Source organism: Rhinichthys klamathensis, unplaced genomic scaffold (genome assembly GCF_029890125.1).
Source record: "Rhinichthys klamathensis goyatoka isolate OS25496 unplaced genomic scaffold, OSU_Roscu_1.1 h1tg000050l_1, whole genome shotgun sequence".
In the NCBI taxonomy this organism is placed as follows: Eukaryota; Metazoa; Chordata; class Actinopteri; order Cypriniformes; family Leuciscidae; genus Rhinichthys; species Rhinichthys klamathensis.
The window spans coordinates 4,246,522-4,259,823 of NW_026606596.1; the positions used below are offsets into that span (position 1 = coordinate 4,246,522).

At 38.5% G+C, this 13,302-nt stretch overlaps 1 protein-coding gene across 4 annotated transcripts in view; it reads right to left on the reverse strand.

The window, feature by feature from the left end:
- Window positions 1-13,302, reverse strand: part of nlgn2b (neuroligin 2b) — an 84,060-nt gene that overhangs the window by 14,953 nt on the left and 55,805 nt on the right. For all 4 annotated transcript variants that reach the window (XM_056247831.1, XM_056247830.1, XM_056247829.1 and 1 more), the window contains one exon: window positions 7,333-7,482. In XM_056247831.1, coding sequence (XP_056103806.1) covers window positions 7,333-7,482 — 150 coding nt within the window. The remainder of the gene's footprint in view (window positions 1-7,332; window positions 7,483-13,302) is intronic.

The window sequence follows — 13,302 nt, forward strand, 5'->3', positions numbered from 1 at the left end:
GTAAAAAATAGGTCTAAATGCAGCGAAATTTAGTGTGCACCCCTATACCCGAAGCTGATTTTTTCCCCCCCGATGTATGAATCAGTCATGGTCCCACACCAGCTAAACACCCTCTGGCTCCGCCTCCTACAGTAGCCACTTGCATTAACTTTGCTCAAATAGTGCGCTTGGCCAGCAACCGAGAAGCTGGTAGCCAGGCAAAAGACAAGTGACCAATCATGAATGACGACGTCACTAAACACAGTTTCTACCAGCACAGTTCAGTACGGTTAGCTAAGAACCTGAGAACTCCAGGCTGAGAAAGTTTTTTTTAAATCATGCCATGCCGAACCAAGCTCAAAAATATAACTGGAACCCAGAGGCCACGTTAACCAAAACTTTTCTGCCATTGACAGAATTTTTTTAGCGGAGGCTTAAAAATCAGAAAGCCGTCCGTCATTTTGACAGATTACACTGAGAGCAATGTATTGTAACTTGTAACTGTAATTCTCGCTCCTGTCCACTTGGTGGTGAGTGCGCTCTTGGTGACTAGCAGCGCTACGTCAGAACGTAGGCTCACTATTGGCCGACGCTGGTCATGAGTGTGATGCTGGCCAATAGTGAGCCTACGTTCTGACGTAGTGCTGCGCTGTTACACTACGTGAACTCACTCTGAGGCCCACATAGAAGAAACGAATAGTTGAATTAAAGTCGTTTTTTTTGCGCACAAAAACTATTCTCGACGCATGATAAACTTAAGGTTGAGCCACTGTAGTCACTTGGACTATTTTAACGATGTTTTTATTTACTTTTTATTTAAGTTTCAATTACATAGAAGCCTATGGAGGAGTGAGACCGCTCTCAGATTTAATAAAAAATATCTTAATTTGTGTTCCGAAGATGAACGAAGGTCTTACGGGGTTGGAACAACATGAGGGTGAGTAATTACTGACAGAATTGTTCATTTTTGGGTGAACTATCCCTTTAATGGTCAACAAATGGCTTTTCTGAGTTACGTGACATTGTCTACAAGCTGTTTTATTAACATTGAGCGATTACATGAGATACAGATTTCGGCAAGTTGGACTGTATCTTTCAACATATTTTTTTGATATTCATTGATGTTTATTTCGTTCTTACGATGTTTATTCCGCTTCTCTGAACTGACGGGCTACAGTGATCACTTGAGCCACATTAAAGGGCATCAAAACAGTATTGGTTGAATTTTGTGATAAAATAGACTGAATTTGAAAGCTGAGACTTTGTTTAATATCAAAAGTAACAAAGCAAAAAGCTTATTGCGATTTATTGGACAAACATTCATGATGAAATCTGAAAAGTGACGCACAGTCTCTGTTCAACTTTCTCTTCATTAATAAATAAATGCATAATCTAGCCTATATGCTTGTCCTGTACGTTTGTGAATAAAAATGAAAATGTGAACAAAAACAGAGCCTATTAAATGGCTTATTATCATTCAATTGTGAAAATTTAAATTGTCGGGTAATAATAGATTATGATGGAATTTTTACAGCCCTGTTCGTCAAAATGACAGACAATGCGGAAGTCTAATGCGACCTCTGCTGGAACCGTTCCTTAGCGTTCTTAGAACTGTTCAGCCCGAGGGTGGAAAAGGTGCTAAAGTTTTGATGGTGACTCAATGTGTACACTTTAGGGGGAGATAAACCCATGATTGTCTTACTAGTCAATGAACAATAAACTGGGTTAAGATAATGTATTGTACCATAAAAAAAACTTACACATCATCTAAATCTGACTCTAACAAATAATTCTTCATCTTATTAATATATTTATTCATCAATATATTTTATAAATGACTAATTACAATAAATAATTCTAAGGACCTTTGTGGAGGAACGCACAATTCCCCAGAATGCTTTAATTGACCTGTCCTTGGAGCCAAACTATATAAGCAGGATGACAAGATGAAAACCTTAAACAGAACACCAAACAAGTGACGCATTAGACAGAAGTCCACTGCTGTGTTCACTACATTCCTCTTCTTGTCATTCTAATTCAATTCAAACTCCTGCTTGCGAATTGACTAAATTCCTAAATTACGATTTTGGTCTTGTCAAGCAGAACCTCAGAACCCCATTTGTCCTCTCCATTCCTCACAGGAAAGCGTGTTTCTCTCACTGAAATATCTGAATCTAAAACAAGCATATTGGTTGGTGAAGTATAGTAAAATAGTTAATCAGCTGTGCTTCGCAGGGCCCCGCTGTTAGGCTACATCAATATCCCACAAACATAAAAACAATATTCTGCGTTCTGCATGGCTGCACCTTACAACAGACTACAGACAACTAACCGCCTGTTTTACCAGAGGACGTACTGCTACTGAAAGAAGAGTGATGGCGAAGAGATGAGATTTAGCTTTCGACAATATTAGCCATTGGATTTGGTCCAGATATTATATACATTTGTACAAAAATATAAATTTAAAGAAGAAAATAAACACGAAGCTTCACCACTAAACCTACCCATCAGCGGGGCATAAGTACAATTGGGATACAAATACAAATTACGTAAAATAGTTACGAGATTGTGGAACTCCCGCCAAATAGCAGCATTGACGACTTCTTTAGTCTTTGTAATCATTTACTCTGAAATATAAATAAACAAGTGTAGTTAATCATGCTAAATCTCAACGCTGCTTTTTACCCTTTGCAGGTATAAAAATATGAAAATGTGCCCTCTTCATTCCGAGGTGCCATTTACATCTCCAAAAATAATTTCCTCCACTTCTCAGAAAGCAACACTGCAAACATTCATTGTTTCCCTTTGCATTTATAATTACGCGATTAGCGGCCACATCAAAAAAATTAAAAGCGGGTTTCAGAAACATAAATATAGCTCAAAGCAAACATCTTCGAGAGGTGCACGGCAGTGAGTGAATCATAATTCGGGAATTCTGTGCTAGCTGGTGGCGAATGGCGGAAAAAGTGTAAAAACTGCTGAAATAAAGACTCGTGTGGAATTAGGAACCTAATTAGGGTAATCTGTTCCTTCAAATAGGACAGATTTGATGAAGAACTGGAAGATGCCGAGAAAGAGAAAGTGAGCGAGGTGAGGGGGTAATGCGAACAGGGAAACGCAGGAAACTCTTAGGCCCTGGTAAGAAAAACGGAGCTAACCCGCAAGGCCCATTGACAGCGCATTCTTTCTTCCCCAGAGTTCATTAATCAGTTAATTAGTTAATTAGTCTGAGCAGATGGTTGTGGTACACAAATCAGCAGCTCAGAGGGGCAGCTGGGCGGAGGAGGAGATGGAAGGTGAGGGCGCCTCAGATCTGGAGAAAACTTGCACATTCGCAGAGCGCTAATGCTAACGCAGCTAACCTGCTGCAGTACTCAGAGCACATGTGTACTAGCACTCGTAGCTCTCTCTGGCCTGCCACCCCCTCCTCAAGAGTGTGCGTGAGGAATTTCAGATAGTTGCGCAACGGCTTCGAAAACACAAGAACCTGTGCGGGTCAGAATCCAGAAACAAATGCTGTGAGTGTGTGTGTGAGAGAGAGTTGCATTAGCATTGGTTTGAATGAATTCTCTGCTTCACTGCAGATACAAAAAGGCACTTCTGATGGTTATTTTTAGCTTGTTCACATTTCTCCCTTCTGTCTCCACTCTTTCACTTGTTCTGTCTCTCTCTCCACCTCTCCCCCTTTCTCTGGCCCTTTTTCCTTTTATCTCTCTTTCGCTGTGTAAAGGTGCATGTGCATATAGCTCACACAGTTCTGACAGTGTCTGTGCGTATGGGAGCTGGATAAAGGGTCCGGTTTTGTGCTAAACCTGCTTTTATGATGCGGAACACTGTACTCTCTCTCTCTCTCTCTCTCCCTTTTTTTCACTTCCTTTGTGCATTTTTTTCCTGTTTGAAAATGCCTCATCCAATCCAATCATCCAATGGGACTGGAATGGCAAGACACAAACACGTAATCCTCTTCACCGCTATAGAAAAACCTTTATAAAGAAGAATAGAGAGAAAGACAGATAATTCACTGAAGGGTTACTCTTATTTGTACCAAAATTCCTCACCCATGCTAATAATCGTACTTTTTGCATCCTTTCAGGGAGGCGTACATGTATTTTTGTTTCTAATGTATTCATTTTATACAGTGTGGGCTATACAACATACTCATACTAATGCTGCGGTATGCATACTGTGTGCGTTGTGCACATATTCTGTATGCATAGAATATTTGGATTTGTAAAAAAAATGTGCAGTATGTGCACTGCACTCCATTTGTAATGTGATGAGGCAAAAGTAATAGCCTTTATTATTGATTTTTTTTGCAGGCTGAGAAACTTTTACACAAATATGACAAAAAATGCTGGAGTTATAAAATTTGCAGAGGTATAAATTTAAGTAATACTTGCAAGTACGAGAGCTAAAGATTTCATTATCAAAAACAGCTTTAGAGTTAGCAATTTTGACTTCATCTCTGTAAATCAGTTTAAACTGGAAAACAAACTCGGATTAATTCTTTTTTTTTTTTTTTTTACTCCGTGTGACATTTTTTATGTAAATAAATAATTAAAAAGTCAAATCACATTGTATAAATTCACACGAAATCGCCACCTCATGAAACAATTACCAGATCCAATGGCTAATTGTAACAATAGTCCACTGAAGGAGAGTTGAATGTACACTCTAAAAAATGCTGGGTTGTTTCAACCCAAATTTGGGTCAAATATGGACAAACCCAAATGTTGGGTTAAAAATGTAATAAAAAAATGTACAGTTGAAAGTGAAAGTTGAAGTTGGGTTAAAATTTTAAATTACATTTTTAACCCAAAATTTGGGTTTGTCCATATTTGACCCAAATTTGGGTTAAAACAACCCAGCATCGTGTAGAAATGAATTTGCAAAATGAATCTGCATATGAATCTGCTATTTCATGTTTTAAAGTTACGAGTTTTCAATTTTATATTTTCGGTTTTCATTTTAATTTTAGTTTAAGTTGAAGTATATATATTTTACATTTTTATTTCAGTTTTAGTTCGTAATTTAAGTACTTTAAACCAAACATGCTTTATTTCAGTTATTTACCAAGACAACATTTTTTAATTTACATTAGGTTTTTAAATCTAAAATGTATATATTATATAATATTAGTTTATTTTCATTTAAAAAACATGTTTTAATAGTTTTATTTAACAACACTGGTGTTTAATTTTTTCAAAAACCAATCGGAAAGACATGCCTCGACTATTTTTATTTCTTGGATTAAGCATTTTAAATCTACTGGATTACAATGAATGTTTGGTTGAAATTATGTGTATTCTGCTTATGAAAAAAATCTTGTAAAGTCTTGTCACCAAAATGTTGCATAGTGTTAAAAAGTTAGTCCCATACTTTTTATAAAAAAAAAAATTGTAGACCTTATTCAGCGCCGTATGCTAGTATTCATAGCACATAAATATCCTAAACATGGAACCTCTCTTCTCTATTATTATTATTAGCACCCCAGCCGATATGAGAAGCTTTTGATCACTGTATTAAATAAACACACTACACACACAGGCCAAAACCACTCCACTAACAACTTTGACTGTGATTCCCTCAGATCACTTCATCTCCACAGGGAACCGTTTCATTTACCTTCTTAGTCTGTTTAGATTTATATTCAATTCGTCATTCTTGAAGGTAAACTCACTCTGGCCTTCTGCATTCATTATGCGTTCATGGAAAAAGAGAGTAATCTCAACCCACACGATGCAGTGCAGAAACGGCCCAAACACAGTTCTCTCACACCATGCGTGAAAGTTTCCTCACAAAATCTTTATGACACCTAAACCAAGCTTGAAACTTAAGCGTTGTTACTAACAGCTCGGAAATGCAGTCATAATTGGGTCTTTTTTTTTTACAGTTTAGTGCCACTGAAAGTGGAATATAGGCTTTTACTTCTCCCCGATTGGGTTATTGTAATTCTTGCTAAAAACACTCCACTTCTAGAGTTTCGGCTGTTTCTTCTTCCTGATTAAATTACTGTAATTCTTTTATTTCAGATGAGGTCACTTAATGTGTTAAAGTTGAAGTAGAGCAGAACACCACATCTAGATGCTAATGACTCAAAAATACACTCAAAATGAAGAGATTGAATCAATATTCTTCTAAACCTCTCTGATAGTTTCATATAATTCACAAAAAAACATATTTATAATTCAATAACCAAGCTTTATGCAGTTGAACCGCCACTACAACTTCCCGCCTTTCTTTTCACTACAACCTTTTCAACATTCTTAGGTTCTCAGAAAAAAGGCCACATTCACACAGCAACAGAAATGATGGTCAGGCCTGTATTTGAGTCCTTAATACGGTTTTAGAAGCTGTAGAAGTTTTTCTGAAGCTTTTAGATCCAGTCTATCAGTTTTGTGTTATACATTTGACTCAAATGCTCCGCTCTCGCACCCAGATATAAAAACTGCTGTCGGTTAATGAAGATTTGATGGATGAAATCGCAGCTCGATTGGACTCTTGTCGTATCAAATATGTTAAGGCTTTTCAGTTTTACGGATGTCACTGATATTATAGTCACTGGTAAGTGAATGTGGATTTGACCGCCGTTGCACGTTCATACAGACAGTATTCGATATGCTGCTTTCCGGGAAGTTTTGGTTTGAACGGGACATTTCGAGATTCCTGTAGGTACATGCATTTGTCAAACCCAAAAACTGACGGTGTGAAAGTAGCCAATGTCTCCTTTATAGTGAAAAACCAGTCCAATAATGCAGAAATCCTTCTAAAGCATAATATACCATTTTACAAGTTTTGACTTACCGTAATGTTTATTGAATTAACTTAAATTTCAAATATGTGAAAGTTAAATATCATGTGAACGTGAATATTCAATTTATATTCAAGTTAAATATTACAAATGTAAAAAAAAAAAAAAAACTGCACAAATGCTTACACTGGAAATTTATAAGGGATTATTTATCCGCAAGTCTTCTGAAGCAACACAATAGTGCTCAAATCTCATTTGCACTTGCATTCAAAACTGGCATGTCAAGACATGTTGTGGAGGCTTTGGCATGAGAACCAATGATACTGGACTTTACTGATGTTAAATCTGGTGCAACGTGACTTATTTGCTAGATTTTCAGCAAACATTGACATTTTTATGGGGCTTTTTTTATTTCATTTTTGGAGCATTTTATATCAATTTTATCAGTCCCTATTGCCATTTTAAAAAGAACAGGCAGACCATTCTCAAAAATGTGCCACTCTCCTTTAAATGACATAAAAAGTCAAATTAACAACAACTATAACAGGACAACAACAGCTGCAGCAGCAATAAAATAATAAAAAAGACGACGTTGTACTTACCCAGAACACCTAATCTGTAGTTCATAGTGACAACAATTACGTTTCCATAGGCAGCAAGAACGCTTGCATCAAACATGTTTCCTGTCCCCTCCATGTACGAACCACCATGGATAAACAACATCACAGGCTTCTTCCGACGATCTCTAATATCTGTGAAAAGCATAAACATGCATACATTTCTTTTGAGCGCAACATATAATATACAATACAAATGTTGCAGCTTCATTGTAAAATGACCAGTACTGATCTACTTAGTGATAAAGCCTGATATTATGCACTTGATATAGTGTATATATAACATATTTGTTATTTTACAACCATGCACAATTTTAATTGACAATTCAATTAATAAATGTATAGTTCTTATACACTACCGTTCAAAAGTTTGGGGTCAGCACAATGTTTTTATGTTTTTGAAAGACTCATTTATTTAATCAAACATAGTAATATTGTGAAATATTACAATTTAAAATAACTGTTTTTACATTGTAATATGTTGTTTATCATTCTGAACTTTAAATAAACAGCCATTACTTCTGTCACATCAGAATACTTCCTTCAGAAATCATTCCAATATGCTGATTTGGTGCTTAAGAAACAGTTCTTATTATTATCAATGTTGAAAACAGTTGCTTAATATTTTTGTGGAAAGCGTTTTTCAGGATTCTTTGATGAACAGAAATTTCAAAAGAACAGCATTTATTTGAAATAAAAATCTTTATAAAGATTCGACAATATAATCCATTTCGAATGGTAGTGTATATAACATCACATATATAGAACCATATATTAATGCATTCATTTCAATTGAAACATACGATTGGAAAAAATGTTTTGCAGCATTTTAAAACTTTAAGCAGAAATGATCTTTGGCAAAAGAATAAGGTGCATTTTAATGTGCAGTTGCCTTATTTAGACAGGAGATATGTTAGGAATTGAACACTAGAGTTCTGTTTACTGCATACTACACAGTGTGCAATGTGTTTCCATTTGACGGTCAGATCGAATAATGAGTCAAGAAGAAGATGGTAAAAACAGAGCTTGATATCGCTTCCAGTTCACTTGTCACCTCTTTAAAATAGAAGGTCAAGTTGAGCACACTGCATTACAGTACACAGTACCATATGTTCTGCTGTATACTGCAAACAATGGCAACTTTAGGAGGTCATCCGAGTATACAAATGCAAACACTGTAAATTGCAGAAATAGTATATTAGTACACGATTCCGAACATATCCTCAATCGTCTCCTCACACTCTGGGATCTTTTGGCACGGTCTGCCTCGGATTGGCTCATCATTTCTGCACTCTGCTGGCACAGTCTGTCTGTTCCTCTTCCAAAAGTTGCTCTGATGTATCTCTGTATCAGTTAGTACAGTCTGTGTGCGTTCCCTCTCTCTCCTCTGTACATTTGGAATACAAAAAGCTCTGATAGGTCAGACCGGCTCTGACAGAGCTTTGACTCTCTCAACAATTCCACCATCTCAAGTCTAGGTGCTGCATTGGTACCTTTCGCGTTCCCTCGTGTGCTTCATTGGTACCTTCTCTGTCCTTAGACCCTTCCAAACTCCCCCGTCTCAAGTGTCCAGATTGGTTTATTCTGTCTCTTTTAGATTCACATCTATATATGCTGCTTATTGGTACAGGTTGCTCCCCATTGCTTTTCTCTTGCGGTGTGTTTGAGCTGCACATGCTCATGCATATATACATATGTTCTCGGAGATGCTTGTGTGTGTGAGTGCGATGGTGTGTGTGAGGGCAGTCAGCGATGTCCAGTTAGCCAGTGCTTCTGTGGTGTGCAAGCGCTGTAGATAATTCATATGAAAACCAGACCATGCAGAAACATAAATAACTACCACGACATCTGTTTACCCCGAGAGAGAGAGAAGGAGGGGGGTCTGAGAGAAAGAAAGAGTGTGGGTGAGAGAGATGGGAGAAATCATAAAAGCGAGAGTGAGACAGATTAAGAGAGAGAGGGAGAGAATGCTGGAGTGGCAGTGAGAGAGAGAGAGAGAGAGAGAGAGAGAGAGAGAGAGAGAGAGAGACAGGAAGAGATCGAGATGTGAAAAGGAAACGGCACACAAAAGAGAATAAAATAAAAGTTACACAGACCAAGGTCCTTTCACGGACACACAAAATCACACACACACAGGCAGCTGTGATGCTGAGTCGCTATGGAAACTGCCTCATCTCTCTCTCTCTCTGTCTAATAGAAGCTCACCAGCACTGACTCACTCATGCCTGTTGCCACGGAAACAAATTCTACGCACGTATTTGCACGCCCGCCTGCATCACCACCTGAATCTCGGGTTACAAACGCATTACAGCGACTGCACACTCACACACACACACTTTTTATTCTTAAATCTTTGCACACACACAAACACCTCTGCTTGTAGACAAACACACCTCTTTATAAACACACACTTATGATACATTGAGCACATCTGTTTGTTCAGCACACACACACACACACACACACACCTATGTGCGATCATGCATGAACATGCTCGTGCACAAGTATGGGCACTTGTATAAACACATTGCTTGGGTCTCTTGAATACAGAGACCACTGATTTTCCAATGGAAATATAAACAAGTTCAATTTTCCCAGAGTATCTCTTTTAGACGCACAGATACACACAAGACTAATATTAGACTGTTAAGATTTTTCCTGGTGTTGATGTGTGTTGTTTCACACCCTCAGTGCAAGAGTTACTTGGTAAAGTCTATGTTTTATTGGTGCCATTGAAGCAATGACACCAATGAGTCGGCCAATCAGATAGGACCGTGTGGGTCAGGTGTGCTGTTATGGCTGAGTGCTGTGAACAGCCAATCAGCTGATGGGAAATCTTTATCAGGATGGAACTGCTTTTTTTGTGTCACTGTAAGGCAACTTGGGTGCCTATAGGAAAGAAATTAATATTTTTATTCAGCAAGGATGCATTAAATGGATCAAAAGATTTCTATTTCAAATAAATGCTGTTCTATTCACCCATAAACATTCTTAACATCCAAGAAAAAACAAGTTGTTTTTCCACAAAACATTTTAAACAGCACAATTGTTTTTAACATTGATGATAATAATAAATGTTCAAACCAAATCAGCATATTAGAATTATTTCTGAAGGATCATGTGATAAATAAATAAATTAAATAAAATATATTTAAAAATATATTCAAATAGAAAAGAGTTACAGTTTTACTGTATTTTTGATCGAATAAATGCAGCTTTGGTACGAACAAAAGATTTCTCTATTTTTAAAAATCTTACCGACCCCAAACTTTTGAACGGTAGTGTATTTCGGAAGAAATCTTAAAGATGTCTCAAACTGAACTCAGACCTTCCAAGATACAAAAGCAAAATCAATTGATTTCAATATGAACCCCCATGATTCAATGCAATTTGATTTTTTTTTTTTTAAAGTTCTCAGAACTCAGTTGCGCTAGATGTCAAAGCGCTGCCCACAAGGCTATCGGCTTCGCCGCATATATGCAAATATTAAATAGTTCACTCATGCTCATGTCATTCCTAGCCTGAATGAAGCCAGATGTTTAGGGCAATTTTCAGCACATTTAAATGTGGGTCTGTTCCTCACACAATCTATATGACTTCAGAAGACTTGGAATATAGTCTTATAGAAGACGAGTCATGTGTGGACTGCTTTTATAAAGCCTATTTGAAGCTTTAACGGACTCTGATCCCCATCATGCACTTGCATTACATGGAGCAGCTTGGACATTCAGCTAAACATCTGCTTTTGTTCCAAGGAAGAAAGAAAACAAGTTCGGAACTACATGAGGGTAAGTAAATAATGACTGAATATGATTTTTTTTTTAGTGAACTATCCCTTCAATGTCAATAATAATGAAAAAAGTGTAGAATCAGACGCTGTAAAAAGAGATTTCTCCAAGCCGTTTTTTTTTTTGCTGCAGTATTGAGATATTTTTTGTGTGCGATGCATCACAGAGAAGCACATAGAATCCACAAACATCTTATCTGGGACAACCCTGCTTGCGAATCCGTGAGTATAATCTTTGTGTGTGTGTGTGTGTGTAAGAGCGACGGAAGAATGGGGAGACACAGGAAGAGAGAGAGAGACCGTATGCAATGCATTAGCCTCAATATGGGATGGAAAAAGTCCGAAATAGAGAGAGAGATACCAAGCACAACGCCCAGATCCTTTCAACAGAGGCCTTAGTATCCTATTCGCTTCAAAACATCCTCAAAATACAAGAACGCTATTCTGTCTCTCCTCCTCCAAGCCTGCATCTCTCTCTTCCTCTCCTATGCCGCACCTCCCCCTCCCTTTCTCTCTGATCTCCTGCTTTTCCTTCTTCTCTCCCCCTCTCCTCAACTCTTTGCCTTCATCTTTGCCTCTCTGCTCTCGTTATGGGACTTCACTCTCTATCTTTTGTTCTTTTCCGTCTGGGCTTTTCTCAACGTTATTTACAGGAAAGTAAAGCGAGAGAAGGTGGGAATGGGAAAGGGATCGGGACACGACGGATTCGAACCCGGGTCCCCGTGAGCCAGCGCCTCTCTCGTGTGTCGTGAGCAAGCGCGCTACCTTTTGCACCATGACCATCCCTCTCCCTTCTCGTTCCTGTCTCCCGCCCACACATCCTCTCTCACTTTCAAAGCTCCATGAATCTTATTTCATCATATACTCGTCTTTATCACAACAGTTTTTTTAGCGATCTCTCCCCCTCCATGCTCTCAAATTGGGGATCTGAGTGTTCCCCCTCTCCTCCTCCTTTTTCATCTCTCCTCTCTGTCGTTCTCTTTTCCTCCGTCTCTGCTGTGCGTTTCCTCTCCTCTTCTCTCCCGTGTTCAGAGACGCAAAATTGGATTAGCTGGCAGTGTCTCTATTTAAACCTCTGCAATTAGAGACGCCCAAAATCCGAGAACTCAACGCAACGAGTGCGAGCCCAGCACATGCAGACATGTATGCAGTAAAGAATGATAGTCATTTTAAATAGAATACTATAAAACTATTTCTATAATACTATTTCATTTTTAATGAAACAACACTGTTTAAATGACGTTTTTTGAAAGTAGTAAGTACTAATTTTACCTATCCAGTAAAAGCTTTATATACACTCACCGGCCACTTTATTAGGTACACCTGTCCAACTGCTCGTTAACACTTAATTTCTAAGCAGCCAATCACATGGCGGAAACTCAGTGCATTTAGGCATGTAGACATGGTCAAGACAATCTCCTGCAGTTCAAACCGAGCATCAGTATGGGGAAGAAAGTTGATTTGAGTGACTTTGAACGTGGCATGATTGTTGGTGCCAGAAGGGCTGGTCTGAGTATTTCAGAAACTGCTAATCTACTGGGATTTTCACGCACAACCATCTCTAGGGTTTACAGAGAATGGTCCGAAAAAGAAAAAACATCCAGTGAGCGGCAGTTCTGTGGGCGGAAATGCCTTGTTGATGCCAGAGGTCAGAGGAGAATGGCCAGACTGGTTCGAGCTGATAGAAGGGCAACAGTGACTGAAATAACCACTCGTTACAACCGAGGTATGCAGCAAAGCATTTGTGAAGCCACAACACGCACAACCTTGAGGCGGATGGGCTACAACAGCAGAAGACTCCACCGGGTACCACTCATCTCCACTACAAATAGGAAAAAGAGGCTACAATTTGCAAGAGCTCACCAAAATTGAACAGTTGAAGACTGGAAAAATGTTGCCTGGTCTGATGAGTCTCGATTTCTGTTGAGACATTCAGATGGTAGAGTCAGAATTTGGCGTAAACAGAATGAGAACATGGAACCATCATGCCTTGTTACCACTGTGCAGGCTGGTGGTGGTGGTGTAATGGTGTGGGGGATGTTTTCCTGGCACACTTTAGGCCCCTTAGTGCCAATTGGGCATCGTTTAAATGCCACGGCCTACCTGAGCATTGTTTCTGACCATGTCCATCCCTTTATGGCCACCATGTACCCATCCTCTGATGGCTA